The sequence below is a fragment of the Capra hircus genome, chromosome 8, assembly GCF_001704415.2.
Source record: "Capra hircus breed San Clemente chromosome 8, ASM170441v1, whole genome shotgun sequence".
NCBI lineage: Eukaryota > Metazoa > Chordata > Mammalia > Artiodactyla > Bovidae > Capra > Capra hircus.
The window spans coordinates 77920345-77942901 of record NC_030815.1 but is presented as its reverse complement, the minus strand read 5'-3'; the positions used below and the strand labels follow the sequence as shown (position 1 = coordinate 77942901).

The following is a 22557-nucleotide window of genomic DNA, read 5'->3' as shown; positions in this document are numbered from 1 at the left end:
AAGATGCTAAGTGATTGAGAACACTGAACCCGTCAGGATGGTTGAGTGAAGGACTAGAGTTTATAATGAAAAACCAATGGTCTGGAGCCCTCTGGTAGAGGACAGAAGCTGAAGGGAAGCTGCCAGTCTCCTCAACTCTCTTCTAATTCCTTCCAAATGGGAGTGGCATAGAGTGGTTGAGCCATAAAACCAAAACTCCTTTAAAATTACCAAAATGTCTAATCAAAAACCCTTATAAAAACCTTCATGGATGCTAGACTAAGGGAATAACCTTTAGAAATTTTCTTGTGGGATTTTGAAGGAAAGAAAGCACATTTAGAAAGAACCACAGACTCAGAAGCCATCTAGCCTATTTGATTCTATAGCATATGTTTGTTTGTTTCCTTGATCACTGGTTCATTTTCTCTTATTGTACTTGTTGGACTAATGATGCCCACTTGATTATTCAGCTTTAACTTTTCTCCATTGACAAAAGCAAATTTTTGAGTATAGTTTAATTTTAGTCAACCTCAATTATAATGTAGCCTCTGGTTAACTGAAGTATATCATACAGCCTGGTACTGGTAGTGGTGACAGGGGGGGTCAAAATACCCTGTTCTTAGTGATGACAATCAAAATGATGACAGATTCTCTCATTACAGTGTATTGCATCGCTTTATTATTTCACTGTTATGCATGCAGGGCATTTCAAGAACTGTTGGGGGATGCTTATCTCAACAAAGAATGCACATTGTAAGCAAGGCCTCCACACATCTTGTTTACACCATAATTATAATATTAGAATTAATAATATCATGATTTCAAATAATACCTTTTATTCCAAGGAGCTCAGTATTCTTCAGATATGCTATTCTATTTATCTTGTCATAGTACAAACTCAACTGAAATCTGTGGTGGGGTCTCACATATTACAAGATTGTAATACTGTTCTTCTTAGTGATTAAATTCAAATTCAAATCCATTATTAAACATACCTCAGGATAAATTTGAATGAATAGAAGGAAATTACAGATATTTGTTGATATTTTAAAAATACTCACTGCTAAATCCCCTTATCCATGAGAGTTCTCGGTGGAAAGTCAGTCCCCAAAATCTAACCTTGAAATAGTCCTACCTTACCTGAGACAGGTAGGAGCAGGAGAAGAGTAAGATGGGGTAAGAACATGCAAACAGAAAAAAAGATGCCTACTTGTCAGTGACAGGAACCCAGGGGACCTTAGCCACCTGACAGTCTGACCCTCAGAGTCCCTTATTCATGTTTAAGGGAAGGCCTATAGTTCCAATGACATAAGCCTGTTTGTTCACTGTGGTTTTATTTATTGTTGTCCTTCAGGCTTTGCCCTTGCATTCTTTATATTTGAGCAGTGGCTCAGAAAACAGGATAGAGTCTCCAAGAAAGATTTAAGTTCCCCAGTAGAGGCTAATGGGTTCATCTGGTTCTGAGAAACATAATTCAATGTAGGCACACCTGTTGTGAAGTCCCTTTGTTATTGTGATATCACAGTAAGTCTCATGATAAGAACTAAGACTGAACAAAAAAAACCAGAACTACTTAAATTGATACCACCTGTGTGCAACACAGAACATTCCTGACAACCATTGGTGTGTTATTTTAAAGACTTTCAATAAACCAAATTTGAATCCCACCAATTGCTTATCTTATGACGCTTCTGGTTTCTGTCTCTATCTTTTTCAAGATAAGCATGCCTGATTCCAAGTTCATGTTGACAAATGGTTTTGGAAAATGGATCCCAAGAGAACTTAGTTCTGCCCACAGTTCCCATCCCAGCAGGAGACACACCCTAAGAATGTCATAATCAACAAACTAAATGATCTATTCCATGGGCTCAAAGCCTCAAGAATCCTTAAGACATTTCACTTCACCCTCCCCTCAATCATCCTCGTCAGGGACTCTGATAAACACGCTGCTAGATACAGCTATGAAGCAAATGGGCCAGTAAGTATAAACAGCTGTACTTACATGTGTCTGGCTTGAGCTGACTGTTGGTAATGCCAAAGTACTGGGGATTTTCAATGACAGGAATCTTGGTCATTCCAATAATGACAGCATCAGGGCCACCCTCTGAAGACGATGGGGTGTTACTCCCATTGGAGATGTGATGCAGTGGGCTGGCAGAGTCATCATCATTGCTGATAACCGAGGCTGGGCCTGAAGTTGGAAAAACATATATTCTCCTATAATTCTTCATGGGTTTGTTGAGCTATAATTTATATATATATAATATACATGTATTATATATAATATATATATATATAATTCACGCATTTAAAGTATACAATCCAATAGGCTTTAACATATTCAAAGAGTTGTAAAACCATCAGTACAATTATCATTTCAGTTAGCAGTCACTCCCCATTCTCCCCACTTCCAGTCCTAGGCAATAATGAGTTTACTTTGTATCTATATAGATTTACCTATTGTGGATACTTCATATAAATGAGATCATATAAGATGTGATGTTTGGGGACCAGCTCCTTTCATTTAGTGTAACATTTTAAAAGTTGATTCACATTATAATATGCATCATTACTTTATTCCTTTTTATAGACAAAATTCTATTGTATGGATATGTCCCATTTTTGTTGATCAATTCAATTGATTGATATTTGGGTTATTTAAAATTTTGGCTACTATGAATAATGTGGCTATGAGCATTCATGTGCAAGTTTTTATGTGGACATATTTTTCATTTGTCTTGGGTGGAATTGCTGGGTCATGGCAACCCACTTCAGTATTCTTGCCTAGAGAATCCCCATGGACAGAGGAGCCTGGCAGGCTGCAGTCCATGGGGTTGCAAAGCATTGGACATTACTGAGAGACTAAGCATGCACGCACAGTAGCTTTATGGTTAACCTTTTGAGGAACTGCCAAACTGTTTTCCATATTTTATATCCTCACCAGCAATGTATCAGGGTTTCAATTTCTTTACTTCCTTCTCCTGTAATTTGATATGCAGCTTTCCTCTCTGTTCTCTGAAAATCTTTAGAACACTCATTGAAATTCCCGGCATGAATCTAGGATTCCTGTTGTACAGTGTACTGAAAGATGACCTATGAGTTCAAAGATTGGATCCTTTCCCCACTCTTTGGACAAATCACTTACCTTTTTGTACCTCTACATCCACTTACATGTGTAAAATGTGCAAAATGATATATTTTTGTTACTTTATTAGGCTTTGAATGAAACTTCTGATGAAAATTTGCTTCATATGTATGAATTACTAAAAAAACTTACAACTGGTCAACAAAAATTGTATTGGACTGTCCTGTTACTATGTTCACTTTCCCAGAGACTACACCATTTTTGCCTACAAGATACTTTCATAGCAATAATCAATCAATCCAATAACAATGTTCCGTGCTTTGCCTTTAGCTATAATATTATTTGTAAAGCAATTACATGGATATCTTTATATTAAAATAATAAGCATAACATTTTTGCATGCCAGATTTGAACTTTACAGTCCAAAATCTCAGAATGTATATGCCTATAAATACAGTCTACTGTGTCTTATGTAAACAATTCATCCGTTGACCACTAAACCCATAATGTTTGCAACCAAAACACATTTCCAAAGATAAAGGTCTACATTCATTAAAAACTTCATAACAATTAAGATCTCAGGAGCTCTTGATAGACACACCCTACAAGAAAAGTAGACAAAGTCCCCTAGACATATAGTACATGTGTTTCTGTAGTATGTTGAATAGGTTCAAGGTCCCAAAGAAGGCTCCCAGTGGCCAAGGCTACTATAATAAGCTAAGAGAAATATAGGAAGAAAAGGATACGGAGGAAAGACAAAGAGAAGACAAAATTCAGTGTGCAGCCAAGACAAACGTGTGGCAGGGAAATGAAAGCCTGAATGCCTATTTCCTGAGCAAGGCCATGTGCATCCATCCAACCACCAGGATGTCTCAGCACCTCCATCCAATCTCTACCTTCTCCTTCACATTTAACTTTTTATGTAAGAAGCACAGCAATTCTAGAAACAAAAGCTGTTATATCATACATTTTTGAATACCCTCTGAAATATCACAGTAATCCATCCCCAACCCCCCAAATCCATTTTCTCTCTTATATGGGGATTATCACTGTTTGGAGGGATAACAACTGGACATTCCCCAGCTAGCTGTCTTAAACTATGTAGGAGGCAGCCAACTGCTATTATAGGTAATTTTAAAAAAGCATTCTCTCAAGGGGATGTGTATTTAAGTTGCCTTTAATGATACACTCTGGCTTACTTCTGCAAGCAAGTTCTCACACAGCCAATTTAGAAGCCACCAAACACTCAAAGCCAAGGGAAGCTCCCTGGTTGTGCTCATCTTGAGCCTAGCTCACTGGTGTTTGTAAACAGTGGAAATTCTGCCAAGATTAGCTATACAGACAAGTTCTTGCTAATATTCTTAACCATTCCTGTTTCATGATTTGCTTTCTGACAGGCCCCTATCACCTAGAGCTTAAACCCAGAGGTGGAAAATGGAAATGTGTTATGCTAAGGTTTCTGCATCTTGTCCCTAAGACCTTCCTTCCCCTCCATGGGCTTCCTCGCTCCAGTCCTGGCTCAGCTGTCCACTCCTTCGAGGTTAGCAAAGCATGCTATTACCCGAGCCCGAGAAGAGTGCAGTGAAGGCATTTCTCAGCAGATTCCAGGCTGCACATTTACCCCCAGAAATGCAAGAGTTGTCATGTTCAGACACTCCACATGCTGTCAGAAGGCCAGTAATATTTGCTTCTGAATTCCCTGCAACAATTAGAAACGCACTGATCCCAGTTGCTTTGTCTCTGATTCTCTTTTGGCCCAGGGCAGGCAATCCACATTCCCATAGCATTCAATCATTTTGGAGGAGGTTGATACTTAGAAGACAATGTTGAAATTCCTCCAGGAATTCAGGCTCTGAAGCATCTGCCATGTACACAGCAGAGCCTTACTTAAAGAGTTCAACCAAGGGACTTGCTCTCTGCTTCTCGCCCATCACCGAAGAACACCCTTCCCCCGTCTTGCTAAGTAAAATCCCCAACTCCGAGGTAACAGATCCTAAGGGAACAGGCTCTGTTTGGAGGGAAATTTTTTGAGCACAGAAACAGTATAAAGCACTAGAGGTAATTTTTCAAAAGCCTTTTCACTTTGCCAGAAGGTCACTGTTGACAAATTTGAGCAACATATAAACCTCAACAATTTATCAAGTGGCATGTTAATTCAAGTGCTGTTTGTTTCATTATTGATGTTCCAAATCCTGGAAGATTGATACAGCTAGCAAGGTTGCAGAGTTTCAGCCATTTTTCTGTGAACATTTTGATCTAATGGAGCACAGCAAAGTCGGGAAGGGGAAAGCTCTCGGGGGAGACGATGAATGTCTATATAATTTGACAGCAGCCTGTCTGTGCATATCATGGATGTCTCGTTGTGTGTCTGTGCACGTGGAAGAAACACTGAGAAAAGACAGACAGAAGAAGAATCGGGGGCATATCACAGCATGTGAGAAATTCACAGGAGGACTTGAAAAGATGTCTTATAATATTAATAAGAAGTTTTAAATTGCTGGGTATGTGCAGCTTGCTGAGTTTGGGGTAGATAATTCTAATTACTGAGCTGACAAATAGGAGCTCTGCCTGGAAACATTTTTAGCCCATTTTGATTTTACTGTGTCTCATGTACCAGGAGGCATTTTTCTTTTACCAGAGCTGCTCAGTAATGTATCTGGCATTTATGACTTTACAGACATTTTTAAGCCTGGCTGAGACCTTTTTGCCCTGGTAAGAATCGATGTAGGTCATCTGGAGAAGGGGTTTCCTTTTCTCAAGGCCAACATGCTTTCGAGGAGAGAGACAGATTATTGTTAATCAGATAGCCATATCAAACATGACTTTTGTTTTCTGTATTCTGCTGCTTCAACATCTAGGGCCTTGGTGACAGAGAAGGGACTGCCAGTTCCTAGAGATAATAAACTGCTCGCCTACAAAAGTATGTTTCAGATATAAGCCGACCTAGCCCCAAACCACATTCCTTATCAGGCTATCACACTCCAGGCCACTACCCACCTGCCCCATCACCCCAGAGCACATGATCAGACAACTAGGGATGGTCCCTATATCCCAGAGCCCATTGCCCTTATTCAACCCAGCCAGTTCTAACCTGTTTACCCTGCCTCACCCATTCCTTTCTGCACAAACCACAGTAGAGGCTCTTGTCTATGTTTCACCCTCACTCCCTCTGCTTCCTGATGGACCCCGTGCCCTCTTCAGCATCATGGTCCCCACCATGGCGTGATCTGCCCTCTTCTCTTGGGATCTGTGAGTAACAAACTACATTTTCAGTGGCAGTCATCTCCTGACTGGCCTCAACACACCTGAATAATAATAAAACCTACAAAGCAGCATCACCTCTGATGAACTGTAGTTGAAAGAACAAGAATTCTGAAGAATTCCCTCAGCTGTAGCCTGAAAGGATGAAGCCCGGTTTTTGAAGCTTACAGGGAATAAGCGCCTCTCTACAAAGCAAACTGGCCTGGAAAACATTCACATGGTTGCAGTGATTTGCTGTTTAGTGGAGGAAAGACCTCATCTCACAGCACTGTTGTGGGAGTTTATCACTCAATTCCCCTCTTCACCACAACCACACACAGAGTGAGCACAAAGCCCTGGAAAGGCCTCCAAGATTGCACAGGCAGGAAATCTCCTCTCTGCTATCTTAGCAATATCTTGGCAAATCGCCTATGATGAGCCGGATCTGAAATTTGCCCCAGGTCATTGCAGACAAGTCCTGAGCTGGTTGCACTTAATGTTCCAACTTTGACACATTCCACCTTCTCTTTGCTGGTTAAGAGCTTTAGTCTTGGAATTCCTGGGGCAAGTTAAGGGTCAGGATGATTTCCCCCATCAGGCCCCCTCTGGCTCAGTGTCTGCCACCTCTGGGCCCAGCCAGTGCAATATTTTGGATCACTGGACAGACACTGAGAAAGACTATCCTTTAGGAAAGATCTGCTATCAGGCTCGACAAGGGAAAGGAAACAGGCTTCTTTGTACGGATGGGATGAACACGCAATAGGTGGGTGGTTTAGAACTAGAAGACTGACCCTGGTATGCTTTCCCTATTGTACAATTTTCCCTATAACCAACTTTGCTAAAATGCTAACCAACAGATAGTCAAGATGGGGCCAGATCTTGGAAATGCACACACAAGATGTAAAGACAGTGTTTTTTCATGCCTTCTAAGCAATTCCTGTTCATTGTCTCTATAGCCATAGAAAATACTGAACAAATTAGAGGCCCTAGGAGATCACACCTGATTCCAATCCTAGTGATGAGCTACATTATCTGCACTCATTTGGTAGCTACAAACTCTGCTTTTCAATTGCCGGCACATAGTCTGAATGTAAGGAGCAGAATGCAATCAAGCACAAATCATAGTGTCTGGACTTTAGAGTCTTGCTTTGAAAGAGAAGTGGTCATAAATGAAGAGCTGATTTCCCAATTCAGAAATTTATTACATGTTGGCCAATGGAAGAAAGTTAAGATCCAAGCTTGCCCAGACTTGAATATTCAGCCAACTGTTTGCTATACCTGGAGTTGGAGTACAGTCGCATTTTATTCCCTTAACCTTTAAAATGCAGCCACAAGCTAGATCTGGACCACAGTTCACACTTCCTCATAGGACAAAACAAGTTGATGTCAAAATGCAAAACGATCTACTGAAGTCAATTTTCCTTTTTTGGAAAATTCTAGACCTCTTGATTCGGCAAAACAAAAATTGGGATCACAGAAAAAGAATCAAGGGCCAACAAGTATTAATAAAGAAGGTCAAAGCAGTTTCATCCTAATTAAACAACACAAACTCATTACTTATCCAGAGAAGTGGGAACTACTTACCGACACCTTGTCTTGATTTTACTTTCCCAAATCCAAACCATGAGAAATCTGAAAACCACAACAAAACATAAAATAAACTTCGAAAGAGAAGCGTAAACCAGAGGCATTCAGCCCTATCCCTAGTGAAATAACAAACTCCCCCAAAAAGCTCCACTGGGGACCAAAGCTTCCCCTCAAACACCTGGAAACAAACCCTTGGGCTTTTGAGTAAAGATTTATTTCTCGTCCTGAAAACAGGGAGGTTGGGATCAGAAAAGAGGCGGCAAGAGGCTGTCTTCACGAAAAATGGCCAAAACCCAGGGTTCAAGGCACTGAGCAGATTTTCCTCCTCACTGTCTCTCTTTCCTCTAAGTATCAAATCATCAAACAGGGAACTGCTGGGGTGAAAGCAACACAGTGCATTTGGCAAACACACCCTGGTTCTCAACCACGGACATGTAGGGAAATAATCAAAGAAAACAGATCTTTTCTGGAGCAAAGACAAGCAGTACAAAAAAGAACATGAAATCGCATGGGAGAACTGACACTCAGGCTGGATGGGGATTCAAGAGAAAGAAAGAGGATCATGATTATACATAGATTCCACAACCGACTTGCTGTGTGATGGTGGGCAGCTCCCAGCAGCTTCGCGCCTCTTTGTAGCACAAGGCTCCAGAGGCATGTGAGGGAAAAGGTCTACCAGATGTTTGGAGGTCCTCAGTGAAGAAAGCCACAGTGAAATCCCTGTTTGCTTCCTGGGCCCCACTGTTCCCTTCTAGGTAATTTCCCCTGGGTTCAAAGTAAATTCAGCACAGCAGGGAAATCTCTGGATAAGAGGCCAATCAAGGGTTTGTTGTTCAGTCACTAAGTTGTGTCTGACTCTGAGATCCCATGGACTATAGCATGTCAGGCCTCCCTGTTCCAAATTTGCCCAAGGTAATGGAGCCCCAAGTATGTCTGATAAAGAGAATGGAGCCCAAATAACTAGTAACTGTGTTTCTCAGCTCCTTAGATCTGCAGTGATTTTTACAGGCAGCTAGGATAAAAGACTACATAAGAAAAGAGCCCATGGAAATGAAAAATGTATATAAAAACTCTTTGCACACTCAAAAATGCCTTACAAAGTTGTCACGATTGCTATCGTTTTAAAGTACATTTAAGCCTTTCCTTTATTGGTATTCTACAATTTCAGCTGTAAACTAGTTTTTACTTCTGATTGGTATTTCTCTGAATGCTTTTTTCCAGGTTTTAAAAGGCAGAGAGAAGGCCTGGCCTCTACCCAATGCTAAAGAAAGATTCGTTTGCATGAAAACAGTGACCTCATTTACTGGGTCCTCAGTGTAGCAAGGCCTATGGATTTCTTAGTTACAACTAATCTCTTTCAAAACAGAGTGAATTTTCCTAATGTTCACTTTTGTTTTTCTATATTCTTTTGATTTACTTAGTTTTAATTATCATCATGGATTAAATATTTGGACTCTTTTTTCACTTGAGTATTTTCTCAAAATCATCTTTCTATCTTACTGAGCACCCACTGAAGAGCAAGGCCATAGTGCCCCTCACAGATTACCCATTTCAGATTATTGTCCATTATCCAGTGTCATAACCACAACTTCTAGGAATATCCCTGTATGTCTTAGGTGCTCCCATCTCCATTTTTAGAGATCATTCCCTCAAGATAAATTCCAGAAATAGAATTACTGGGTCAAAATGGGGAAATACTGTTAAGGTTCTCAATGCACATTATCTAATTGTTGTCTCACTACATGTGGTCTTACTTTCACCAACAGTGTATAGGAAGGTGGACTGTGTATTTCCAAAAGGAAAGTTAAGGGTGAACCATTTCTGATATCCATCCTGCCATTGGTAGGTCTTCAACTAATTGAACAAACACTGCCTCCCATCTTTGCCACATGAAACCACTCACCACCCCCACGCCCCACCTGTCCTAGGCTGGGTTTGGCATAGGTGCAGTAGGGAGAACTACAGGTATAAAAAGAATGAGAGTAAGGCAGATACCACTTGTGTAGTCATTATAATTCACCAGGTTCCTCTCCCACCGCAGACTCTTCTCCCCTGGTTCTCAGCCAGATCTTATAATAAACCCCTGCTCCTTGACAAGAGACTGACTCAGAACAACTGGCTGATAGGCTTAGCAAAAGCCACGGTTATTAGTGACTGAGCAGGGACCTAGCTTTCTGATGCCAAATCCAGAATTTTTTCTTTCATAATTGCTTTTCCAATCCTCCAAATAACCAAAATTAGCCAAAGTGAAGAGAATGGCAACTAACTCACTCCAGTATTCTTGCCTGGAGAATCCCATGGACAGAGGAGCCTGGTGATTTTACAGTCCATGGGCTCTCAAAGAGTTGGACATGACTAAGTGACTAACGCTGCTACTACTATAATGTCATAATTAGGATCCAATTTTACACATAGAAAAACACTTGAATTAGTCATTCATTCCTCATTTTTTTCTTCAGCAGGCATATTTGAAGAGTCAAGAATAAAGAACTGCATGGTCTTCCCTCAAGGAGATTAAGATCAAGGATCAGCTCTCCTAGAAGAACATCAGGGGTATTTGGGAACTCAAAGGAGGGATATTTAGCTGAATCTGGGAGGCAGAGTGGGGAGGCAGTTATGGGGGAAGAGTTCTCTGGCTTCTTGACAACAGACTAAAATTCACCAAGAATGGGAAAAAGCAGAGGGGTATATTTTCACTGTGAATTGTTCAGTTATGACCAGAGTGGGAAGCATCATATTTGTCAAGGGGCTGATGCAGCTGGAAAGAGGAAAAAAAAAAAAAAAAACAAAAAACAATGCTGAGACACATAAATAAGGGCCAAGCCAAGAGTTTGGAATCTATGGTGAAATTGCAGGTAGACCCTAGAAACCAATCAACCAACCTTAGGCCAGGAAGAAGCAAGATCAAAATTAGTTTTAGAAAGGGGTTGCAGGATAGAAACAAGATGATACTAGAGAAAGACTGAGGGCAACAGACTGGCTGAGGAGGCTTTTACAGAAATCAGGGCCTGAAAAAACCATGACCTGAGCCTGGTAGTAGGGAAATGAGACAGGGACAAGATGGGGACTGCTGTCTGGTCTATTTAAAGGAATCAAGAGGACATGGACATTGTAAGTAGAGGAGGAGAGTATCAGAAATGGACAAAGATATTCTTGAGTTTAGACAACAATACACATGGTGATGCTGCCCAATGTCTCCAAGGAAATTGACAGAGAAATAGGCTTAGGGGTTCAACTCACAGTGTGGGTATGGGGCACAAATCCCAAATAAGGTAACTTTTGGAAGACTCCCCTGAAGTAGGAAATATTTTTGCCTGGAAAATTCCATGGACAGAGGAGCCTTGTGGGTTACATTCCAGAGTCATAATGTGATATGACTGAGCACCTAGGCGCCAGCAGCATGTGGAGAAAACCTAAGAGAGAGACTTCCAGGGTTGGAATCTCAGGTCTAGAGCTCAAAGTTGTTGTTGCTGAGTCGCTAAGTCATGTCTGACTTTTCGCAGCCCCATGAACTGCAGCACGCCAGGCTTCCCTGTCCTTGACTATCTCCTGGAATTTGCCCAAACCCACGTCCGTTGAGCCAGTGATGCCATCCAACCGTCTCATCCTCTGTCATCCCCTTCTCCTCCTGCCTTAATCTCTCCCAGCATCAGGCTCTTTTCAGGTCAGCTCTCTGCATCAGGTGGCCAGTGGATCTGACCAAGTTTAACCAGAACCCAGAGTCCAATGAGAACAGAGGCTAGTGGCTGCAACTGAGACACATTTCTTCTTTGGTCATGCAAAACACTCTTTTTGGCAGGTACAAATTAAAGAGCACAACTGAGGCTAACTTTTAACAAGCTTGTTCCTAAATTGCTAAAATATTTCTAAGTTCTTTTTAACATTAACACAATTATTATGTAAGAGAGAATGTAATATCCTTGACCAAATGCCAAAGTTCTTGGAAAATTTAACAGACCAGGCCGAGCACTATCACATTGATACCTCTCTCCCCTCCAAAAGCTGTCCTTTGTTCAACAACTTTTTCTTGATGAATTTAAGCAGTAGTCTTAAAACCGTGATACTAAACGTCAACCGCAAAACTTTCCCATGAGGCCAAAAAGAAACAATTTCTCAATTTCCTGCAATGTTTCACCCATTGGGAGTAGAGTCCTGCCAAACATTCATTTATTTTCTATTTAATAAAGAGACACTTTATTCACTGCAACATAAAGGGCTCCTTCAAAAGCAAATATAGTTGCAGCAAGCTTAAAGGAACTCCTTCTTTTGGAATCTAGACCAACAAAGACTCTATATTATGAAATTAACCAATTAAATCCATCTCTCTTGAAGAAAGTTCTAGAAAGTTTTTCCTCATGCAGAGAAAAGGAAGATAGAAAAGAAAATAGCACAGCTCTAAAATGAGACTCAAACTAAATAAAATAAATAGCCATAAAGACTGCTTTTCAAATGTCTCTCAAAGGAAAACTAAAATTTAGGGGTTGAAACGAAATATTTATGATGTAAGGGAGAGAATCAGAGAAAGGAGGGAGAAACAGGCAAAGTGGAAGAAATTTAATCTTCCCTGTGGTGCTGAATGGTACAAACACTAAATGTGATTGTTAGAAGGGTTCTGATCTCAAGAGGATGTCATTTATGGAGTTGTGATTTGTAAGTTTCAGAAAAAAATTGTTTTTATATGTTAGAAGGAAAAGCAACTCTTCCAACTCTGGAGGAATTAAAATTTGCTGTGTCATCAATTGAAATTTCTTTATAATTTTATTATTGAAATTTCTCTATATTTCAAGGCAAGATTCATCACCCTCCACCCCCAAGAAAAGCATCTCTAATGCTGTGATGATGGAAGCACATGGGAAAATACGATTCACTGACAAAAATGCACTTCACGTCCAACTTCTCGTGGCCACACCCATTCCCTGGAGGACCGGTGAGAGAGGAGCCATGGGCTGCCTGGCTGCAGGGAAAGTGTTCAGCCCAGAGCACACTCCATAGTGCTTGGGTGAGCAGCTGACTGCCCGTCACCTCACACAAAGAAGTAGGATGACTGGTCATTGCACTAGAAAGGAAATGAAAGAAAAGGATCGCTTTGTTGATGATACAATCATCTCTCTTTCCAACTGACACATAATCAGAGTGAGTAATAGTTTGCTTCAAATTAATTCCAGTTCCACAGGGCACAGAACAATGTAGTTTGGGGCCAAGTTTCCACTTCGATTTAACTTAATCTTTTACTTAAGGACACAACCTTTATATAAGTCCCATCTTCACAGACCAGCAAGAGGGCTCACTTTAAGTTAAATCACAGTTCCAAAGGGTTCCAGATTCCTCCTGACCAGCCTCCATTGGCTCCATCCTTTCCCTTCCCTCAAATTTCCAGGGTGACTTATGTTCACTGTTATTAAGAAAAGTAACACTGAACACCTCCAAGTGACAAATTTGAAGAAAAGTATGTGTATTGTGGGGTTTCCCAGGTGGCTCTACTGGTAAAGAACCCACCTGCCAATGCAGCAGACATAAGAGATGCGGGTTTGATCCCTGGGTCGGGAAGATCCCTTGGACGAGGGCACGGCAATCCATTCCTGTATTATTGCCTGGAGAATCCCATGGACAGAGGAGTCTGGCAGGCTATAGTCCATAGGGTCACAGAGAGTCTGACAAAACTGAATCGACTTAGCACAGCACAGCACACATACACAGTTATTAACTGACCCCATGACCTCTAAATTCCAATTCACAAATTCAAAATTACATTTCATGTATATCTGTATTTTTCTGGAGAGAAAACCCACATATTTCCTTGGATTTGAAAAAGGTACTTCACTGCAAAATGCTAAGAACCAATGAAATACATATAAATTGTTTCAGAGACAAAAGTTTAATTGCGTGAGTTCTCCACATCTGGGCTTCCCTGGTGGCTCAGTGATAAAGAATCCGCTTGTCAATGCATAAGACATGGGTTCAGATCCCTGGGTTGAGAAGATCCTCTCGAGATGGAAATAGCAAACCACTCCACTATTCTTGCCTCCCAGGGACAGAGGAGCCAGGTGGGTTACAGTCCATGGGGTTGCAAAGAGTTGGACAAGACTTAGTGACTAAACAACAACTCTGCATTCTCTGAATTCTGTTTAACTATATTCCCTAGCAACTGTTGAATCAGGTGCTCAGAACCATCTGTCATCTCCCACTTAGACTTCTACAGGGACCTTCTCCCCTGTCTCCTGCTCGGTTGTTCTTGCCCCCTCTGAACCTCTTTCCCATAGAGCTACCAGAATAATATTTTCAAGTATTGGTCAGATTATTGCATTCCTCCAATGGACACCCTGTAAAGCTTTCTTGTCACATTAGTATAAACTTCTGATGATGACTAGAGTCCTGTACCATGTGGGCTCCCCTACCCTCCCATCTCCTAGGAAATGGCCACAGTGGTCTCTTTCCCATTTCTGCACACTCTGCACATTTCCCTGCCTCCTCCCCAAATCCTCTGCTCAGGCTTTCCTCACACCTAACCACCTCTCATCCTTCAGTTTTCAGGGCAACTATCACACTTCAGAGGGGCCCTGACCTCAACCTTTTAACCTGAATCTCTCTCAGCCACTCTCACTCACTGTCATCCCTTCCTTCTCAGTGCACGTGTGCATGTGTTTACTTGCTCAGTCGTGTCTGACTCTTTGTGACCCCATGGACTGCAGCCCTCCAGGCTCCTCTGTCCATGGGGATTCTCCAAGCAAGAATATTGGAATGGGTTGCCATGCCCTCCTCCAGGGGATCTCCCCAACCCAGGGATCAAACCCAGATCTCCCACATTGCAGGAGGATTCTTTACAGACTGAGCCACCTGGGAAGCCCAGAAATACTGGAGAGGGTTCAGTTCAGTTCACTTCAGTCACTCAGTTGTGTCCGACTCTTTGAGACCCCATGAATCACAGCACACCAGGCCTCCCTGTCCATCACCAACTCCTGGAGTTCACTCACACTCACGTCCATCGAGTCCGTGATGCCATCCAGCCATCTCATCCTCTGTCGTCCCCTTCTTCTCCTGACCCCAATCCCTCCCAGCATCAGAGTCTTTTCCAATGAGTCAACTCTTCACATGAGGTGGCCAAAGTACTGGAGTTTCAGCTTTAGCATCATTCCTTCCAAAGAAATCCCAGGGCTGATCTCCTTTAGGATGGACTGGTTGGATCTCCTTGCAGTCCAAGGGACCCTCAAGAGTCTTCTCCAACACCACACTTCAAAAGCATCAATTCTTCGGTGCTCAGCCTTCTTCACAGTCCGACTCTCACATCCATACATGACTACTGGAAAAACCATAGCCTTGACTAGACGGACCTTAGTTGGCAAAGTAATGTCTCTGCTTTTGAATATGCTATCTAGGTTGCTCATAACTTTTCTTCCAAGGAGTAAGAGTCTTTTAATTTCATGGCTGCAGTCACCCTCTGCAGTGATTCTGGAGCCCAAAAAAATAAAGTCTGCCACTGTTTCCACTGTTTCCCCATCTATTTCCCATGTAGCCTATCCCTTCTCCAGGGAATCTTCCCAGGCCAGGAATCAAACCGGGGTCTCCTGCATTGCAGGTGGATTCTTCACCAGCTGAACTACCAGGAGCCCTCCTTCTCAGTATGTACCAATAAAGGATCTGACTCACTTCCGGAATTATTTCTTGTCTTTATCCTTTACTAGAACTTGAGTTCCATGAAGTCAGTAACTGTCTTAGGAGAGGCTCCACCCTCCTGAAATAGACTCTGACACAAGGATTCAAGTGATGAATCCTTCAGTTTATCAGAAAGGATCCAAGAACACTAGAGGGGGCGAGAGCCCCTGACACAGGGAGATAAAGAAGCCTGGAGTGGATATGTTATCCGGTGGGTTACACTGGGGACAACTAGAGCTCAAATCCCTGAGTGCTTGGGGACAGGGTGTAGAATGCATCTCACAGTGTTTCTTACCAAAACATGAGGAAGTTGTGTCATTTACCTTCCAAACACCATTTGTCATTCTGCTAGGAGAGAGCCCTGGGGCAGAGTTCCCAGTGTTTGGAGCAAGACATGGGGGCGAGCACAAAATGGTGGGACCTGGGAGGACCTGATGGGGGTGCCAAACAGGATTTGCTATAGAAATCCTGTCTATGTTGCTCACCACCACCTCTAGTGCCTAAAACAGGCCCTTACTAGATACTTATCAAGAAGAATCATGTTTAAAAGCATAACAGTAGGAAGGACTGCAAGTCTAGTAAAAATATCAACAGGCAAATTATACGCTCAACATAAAAACAACAATATTTTGCAAGTATATTTGCTGCCCTCTTGATTAATTTATTCCCTTTACCTGCAGCCCCACCCCCCACCATGGAATCTCAAAAAAGTATTTAAAAAGTGAGCAATACCCAGAACCCAGCATTCTGGGCAGGAGTGTGGAATAAAGATGCTGGGATAAAGATGTCAGGTGCGAGGTCTCGCTAGATGCTGTAAGAAAAAAACTTCATGACCTTAGGTGGGTCATTTCTCTCCATCACAGGCTCTGCTTCCTACTCCATGAAGACAGGGGCTGAAAAGTGGCATCAAAGGTCCATTTGAGCCCTAGCAATCCATAATACTGTTCATCAGGCATGTATGACTGGGAATAAATTGCCACTTGGCCTTCCATAGCTTTCCTCAGCATGGGTATTTTGGGATTGTGAGATCACGTGCAATTTAAAGAAAAGCACTCTGTCCACCAGCCTAGATTTCCTCCTGCTAAATAATATTCAGACGCTTTGGGGTCACTATTTCCTCATCTTGTCAGAAGAGCCTGTGCTCTGCAAAAGCAATTTTTTAAAAACTGGTACTTATTGAATACTTGCTAGATGTTAGGACACTTACTGGAGATTAGATATTACTTTAATTAGGGAAAATTGGTCAGCTTCTATTCCAGCATTAAAAAATAATAATAAAATTAAGCTAAAGTGATTTTTATATCCTACAGACTTAAGGTTCAGAAGCCTCAAGTGAGAATAGACAAAACAGACTTGCTCAAAATGTGGCAAAATGATCTCTTCCCCTTCAAACATTTAATTTTGAAGACAAAATGCTGCCAACCACATCCCTCTTTCATTTTGAACACGTAGACTATTTCAAAGAAAATTCATTTGATCTATGTCTCTGTCATTCACAAACATTACAAAGTGTTTTTTTTTTTTAATCTGTTGTAAATTCTGAAGGTTATTCTTTAACACAGGAGGTCACACTATCTACTCTGAGTGGATTAAAAAAAAAAAAAGGAAACTGTAATTCCAAAGGGTTAGTTTTAAACTTGGAACTTCGAGAAACCCAGAAGCAGCCTCTGTTTACTAGTAATAGTTGACAAACGTAAGAGAGGAATATTAAAGCTTTGCCTTTCTGAGGTCCCACCTCAGCGAGAGCTCAAAACACTCTAAACACTTTTTTTCAGCTGTCACAAACTCCCTGCAGGGAAGACAGGGGATGTCTGGTTGCACACACATAACATTTCCCTAATACTGTCTTCACATTCAAGAAATACTGCCTCAGATTCACCCCAGACTCCCTTCTCTCTGCAAAGCAACACTGGTAAGCACTTGGAGCAAGTCTTTCGGGAGGAAAATTGGCTAAATTTATCATTTGAGAAGTGATATTAGTGGCCTCAAAGAGAGTGACAAACCCATAGAGTCTGACAAACACTTTATGTCAGACTCCCCTGAGCTTTCATTTCCATGGAAAACCTAAACAGTGACTCGGAGACCTGAGCTGACTTGTTCAGGCCTGTCTGTGGTGCCTTCACCAATTGAGGCCAAAACGTGCTTTCTGCTCTTCCTTGCACAAAAACTGTCACCATAGGACATGAATTTGAAAATGCTTTTGCAATTGTTGCTATAGATTCATAGTTATATTCATATTTATGCATATATATAAATATAGCATGCAAATTCTTTTTTCAGTTTCTCTAAACCAACATTTACTGAAGCTAATTCAAAGCACCATGTAGGAATTTTTTTGTGGTTTTATTGTGGAATTTTGGAAGGAGTAGGAGGATGGCAGCATTTCTAGCCATCTCACTTTAAAATATTTTCAATTGTATTCAAATCCTTCTCTTTAGTCTTGGGATGTGGTGACCTTTGCCTTTCTTTCCAGTGACCCATTGTCAACCTCATTCCACACCAAGACTCTTGAATCCAGCCAAGGTCAGGAAATGTGTGAGGCTGATACAATAGCTAAGATGTTTATTTAATTTTATTACCATGTGCTCTTCTATTAGGAAGCTCCTGTAATGGAATAGAACATAATAGGATTATATACACTTATAAAGCTGGGTGCTGAATAAAAATAATTGAATAAAATAACCATAAATAGAACAAAATGAAAACCCATTGTTGAAAATGCAGTACCAGTGACATGAATTAACTATCAGCCATCCACTTCTTGCTTAACATCACTAGAGGTGGTTACACACCGTTAGTGGAAGAAACTCAAATCCATAAGATGTTAACTGCATTTCTTTCCTTTGTGTTTCCTACTAACTGCCCACTGTGCTCTTTAAGATCCACTGCTATTCTGGAAACTAACCAAAATTGATTGGCTAGGTCAGAGATTCTTGAATTTTTGCCTCCCAGTGGAAGTTGGACAACGTCTGGAGACATTTGGGTTTGTCACCATGGGAAGGGTGAGGTGGAGGAGGTGTGCTTCTAGCATGCAGTGGGTAGAGGCCAGGATGATGGTAAACAGCTAACAGTACTCAGGCCAGTCCACCTCACAACAAAGAATTTAAGTCTTAGAACATCGAGGGTGCCTTAACGGAGAAACATTGGCATAAGTCATAGCCCAGCAGAGGTGGAATTTATCCTCAAATCCTGTTAAAAAGAAACCTTAGCCTGTTTGAGCTCACTGTCACTGTAAGAGTCTCTTCTCTCATGTTATCCAATGTTCTTGTCACTGGTCCCTTTCAGTTTCTCATACTGCACAAGAAATAGCTATAATGTCATACTTTCTGTTGCTCCCAAACACCAAAAAATGCTATCCTGGTCCACATGGGCTAGGCAATGCAGTATGAGAGGATGGGAGCTGCATTTGGACTCCAAGGCTTGGGTTTGAGTCTTAATACAGCAGTGTGTGTGCGCTCGGTCACTGACCTGCCTCTTGAGAAACCTGTAGACAGGTCAGGAAGCAACAGTTAAAATTGGACATGAAACAACAGACTGGTTCCAAATAGGAAAAGGAGTACATCAAGGCTGTATATTGTCACCCTGCTTATTTAACTTATATGCAGAGTACATCATGAGAAACACTGGACTGGATGAAGCACAAGCTGGAATCACGATTGCCGGGAGAAATATCCACATCTCAGATATGCAGATGACACCACCCTTATGGTTCTGCTTGTGAAGAAGAACTAAAGAGCTTCTTGATGAAAGTGAAAGAGGAGAGTGACAAAGTTGGCTTAAAGCTCAACATTCAGAAAACTAAGATCATGCATCCAGTCCCATCACTTCATGGGAAATAGATGGGGAAACAGTGGAAACAGTGTCAGACTATTTTGGGGGGCTCCAAAATCACTGCAGATGGTGACTGCAACCATGAAACTAAAAGACGCTTACTCCTTGGAAGGAAAGTTATGACCAACCTAGATAGCATATTAAAAAGCAGAGACATTACTTTGCCAACAAAGGTCCATCTAGTCAAGGCTGTAGTTTTTCCAGTAGTCATGTATGGATGTTAGAGTTGGATTGTAAAGAAAGCTGAGTGCTGAAGAATTGATCCTTTTGAACTGTGGTGTTGGAGAAGACTCTTGAGAGTCCCTTGGACTGCAAGGAGATCCAACCAGTCCTCCTAAAGGAGATCAGTCCTGGGTGTTCATTGGAAGGACTGATGACCACTACTTTTTGTATTTCCAAGGCACGTTGCTCTTTGCCTGTCATATTATCTCACTCTGAATTTTAATTATCTACTTCCTTTTTGTAACTTCTCCTCACTGGATGTTCTTTATGAGCAACAAAAATATTTCTGTCTTGTATCTCCATTGTACTTCTAGCACTGAGCACAGATCCTGGTACAATTTAGGTGCTCAATAAAGATTTACTGAATGGATAGGCAAATGAATTCCAACTTTCCACCTTTGGATTCATTGATCAAGAACCAAATTTGGAGTGATGTGGGATCACAGTTGTGTTAAGACACTGGACTGCTCCCTCTGCTCCCTGGCCAGCAGAGGATTAGAAACCACCACCCCCACCATCACCAATCCACATAACTTGCTTTTACAAACCAAAGGGAAGAGAAATGACACATATTTAATAGTCAGTCATAAGTTTTCCACTTCCTTTTCATCCTAACACCATGGACCATGAAACCTCATGTTCGGATGCACTGTGTTGTACATGGAGTATGAGGAAAAATAATCTTCTCTCTTTTAATGGTTACTTATTTCTATAACATCACTTAGCCTATTCTAACTGATACAATAGTAAAGTTTCAAGTGAATCTTACTAAAAGATAATCTTATCTATAAAAATATCAGGCTTTTATTTTATTCAAAGACTCTGATATGTATGGTTAAGAGAATAGATGCACACACATGGACTCTCTAAAGCATGTGCAAGTGTGTGCATAAATACATAATGTATAAATATTCATGATAAAAGAATACAAAAAGTTAAAAAAAAAAACTCATTGTAATTCACGTGAAGAAATCAGAATTGTGTGAGATGCGGTGGAGGGCGGGTGGGAGGTTCAAGAGGGAGGGGACATGTATACTCGTAGCTGATTCGCATTGTTGCACTAGCAGAAACCAACAAAATATTTTAAAGCAATTATCCTCCAATTAAAAAATAAAACAAAAGCAAAACAAAAACTGATATCTGAAACAAAATGTTTTTCTTTAAGAACCACTAAATATAAAAGTATTGTACTAAGCTATAAAGGAGGGGGGAGGGACAGTGCAAATCAGAATGAATTAACAGATAAGAAGAGAAACAAGAAACAGAAAAGCAAAGAATCCAGAGTTGCAAACTTCTAAGCAGTCCCCTTAGAAGGCCATGCTTTCATTCCAAAGATTTTGGTCCTGTTTGTCACATTTCCGAACTTATTGCAGGGAATTATCTTTAATTAATATAACGGAGTCTTCAAACTATGGGAATCTTCATTATTGGAGAGGAAACTTTGATATTTTAACAGCCAAAGATCACTTAGAGCCAGGTCTGGTGGAATGTGTGGGTGATTAAGCTGGACCATAACACAATTATTCGCCAGGGTGTCCAATTCTGTAGGCTCAAGTCTCCACCATTATTGTAGAGCTCATTAGTTCTCACTGAAGACACTTCTGAAAGATGAATTCTAAAAATGCACACGCTCTCTTTTCCAGTGAGTCTCAAACTTTTACATAGTTATAAAATCATGACTAAATGTCAGTCACTAGTAACTTCCTGGCCCCTTAATTCATGGCCACTAAGTAGAGGCAACGTGAGTGGAAGCATGGCTGGGTGTTCTTCAAGGCATCTGTTAGAAGCTAACTAAGTACGTTTACTCTCAGATTATATTATCATAAAAGCAATTGAATCCTGGTGGATAAAAGCCCACTTAAAACAGAATTTATTAGAGATTATTTTTGTTTGTGTTCTGAATTATATTGCGTATTCCCCAAATTCATATGTGACCCCATGGACTGTAACCCTCAAGGCTCCTCTGTCCATGGGATTTCCCAGGCAAGAATACTGGAGTGGGTTTTTATTTCCTTCTCCACAAATTCATATGCTGAAGCCCTAATATCCAATATATTTATATTTGGCCTTTAAGGAGGTAATGAGGTTAAATGAGACCACAAGAGTGGGAGTTTAATCTCATAGGACTGGTGTCTTCTTTTTGTCCACAGGGCCACAGTGAGAAGGTGGTGTCTTCAAGCCAGGAAGAGGGCCCTTGTCAGGAACCTGATTAGCTATACCTGATCTTGGACTTCTAGGCTCCAGGGCTGTGAGAAAGTAAATGCTTTTTGTTAAGCCACCCAATCTGATATTGCACTGTGGTGCCCTGCGCAGACCAGTCCAGTTTGTTTGTTGGCTTTTTTTGTTTGTTTGTTTACCGTTGTTATCGCTATTTGGACTGCCACCCTGTATCCACTTCCTTGTCCTCAACTGGTCATGATTTTCATTTGGTTATCCACCTACCCCGAAACAGCCAATTTGATTCAAGATGGAACCAATGGCTCAGACACAAAAATTCATAATTCCATTCCCTGCCCATGGTATAGTTCAAGAATTGGCATGTGACTAAAGTGAGTCTGAACAAAATCAAGTCTGGGATGCGTGTACAAAGGTTGACAGAAGTGATCCCTTTTCAGATGGGATTTGGAGGGATTAGCATCAGGACTGAATGAACTGCAACCCTGAGAGAAAAGCTTGTCTTTGAATCAAGCCAATCAGTGCTTGGGCCTTGGATCAAGCCATATCTAGAGCTTGGTATTTACTCCCTGATGGTGTCAGGGAGTAAATTGTCAGGGAGTATTATTAAAGGCAACTGTAAGATGCCAAACTAAAACAGGGAAGGAGCAAGAGTCGTGTAATTGTCAGTAAGTCAGTCCTGCAGCCCCAGAGGCTGGAGTAAATGGGTACCGTATTCTGGAGTCCTTCCACGCATCCAAGTTTTATTACCACTAATGTTGAATCGGCCTGTTATGGAGATGTAAATG

The 22557-nt window shown here is 41.2% G+C and overlaps 1 protein-coding gene across 10 annotated transcripts in view; it reads right to left on the bottom strand.

Moving 5' to 3' along the window:
* Positions 1 to 22557, bottom strand: part of NTRK2 (neurotrophic receptor tyrosine kinase 2) — a 402024-nt gene that overhangs the window by 171897 nt on the left and 207570 nt on the right. For 7 of the 10 annotated variants that reach the window (XM_018052429.1, XM_018052423.1, XM_018052432.1 and 4 more), the window contains 2 exons: positions 7889 to 7936; positions 1982 to 2170 (listed from right to left, as the gene is read on the bottom strand). In XM_018052429.1, coding sequence (XP_017907918.1) covers positions 1982 to 2170; positions 7889 to 7936 — 237 coding nt within the window. The remainder of the gene's footprint in view (positions 1 to 1981; positions 2171 to 7888; positions 7937 to 22557) is intronic. The other 3 variants (XM_018052430.1, XM_018052433.1, XM_018052431.1) reach the window with 1 other exon arrangement.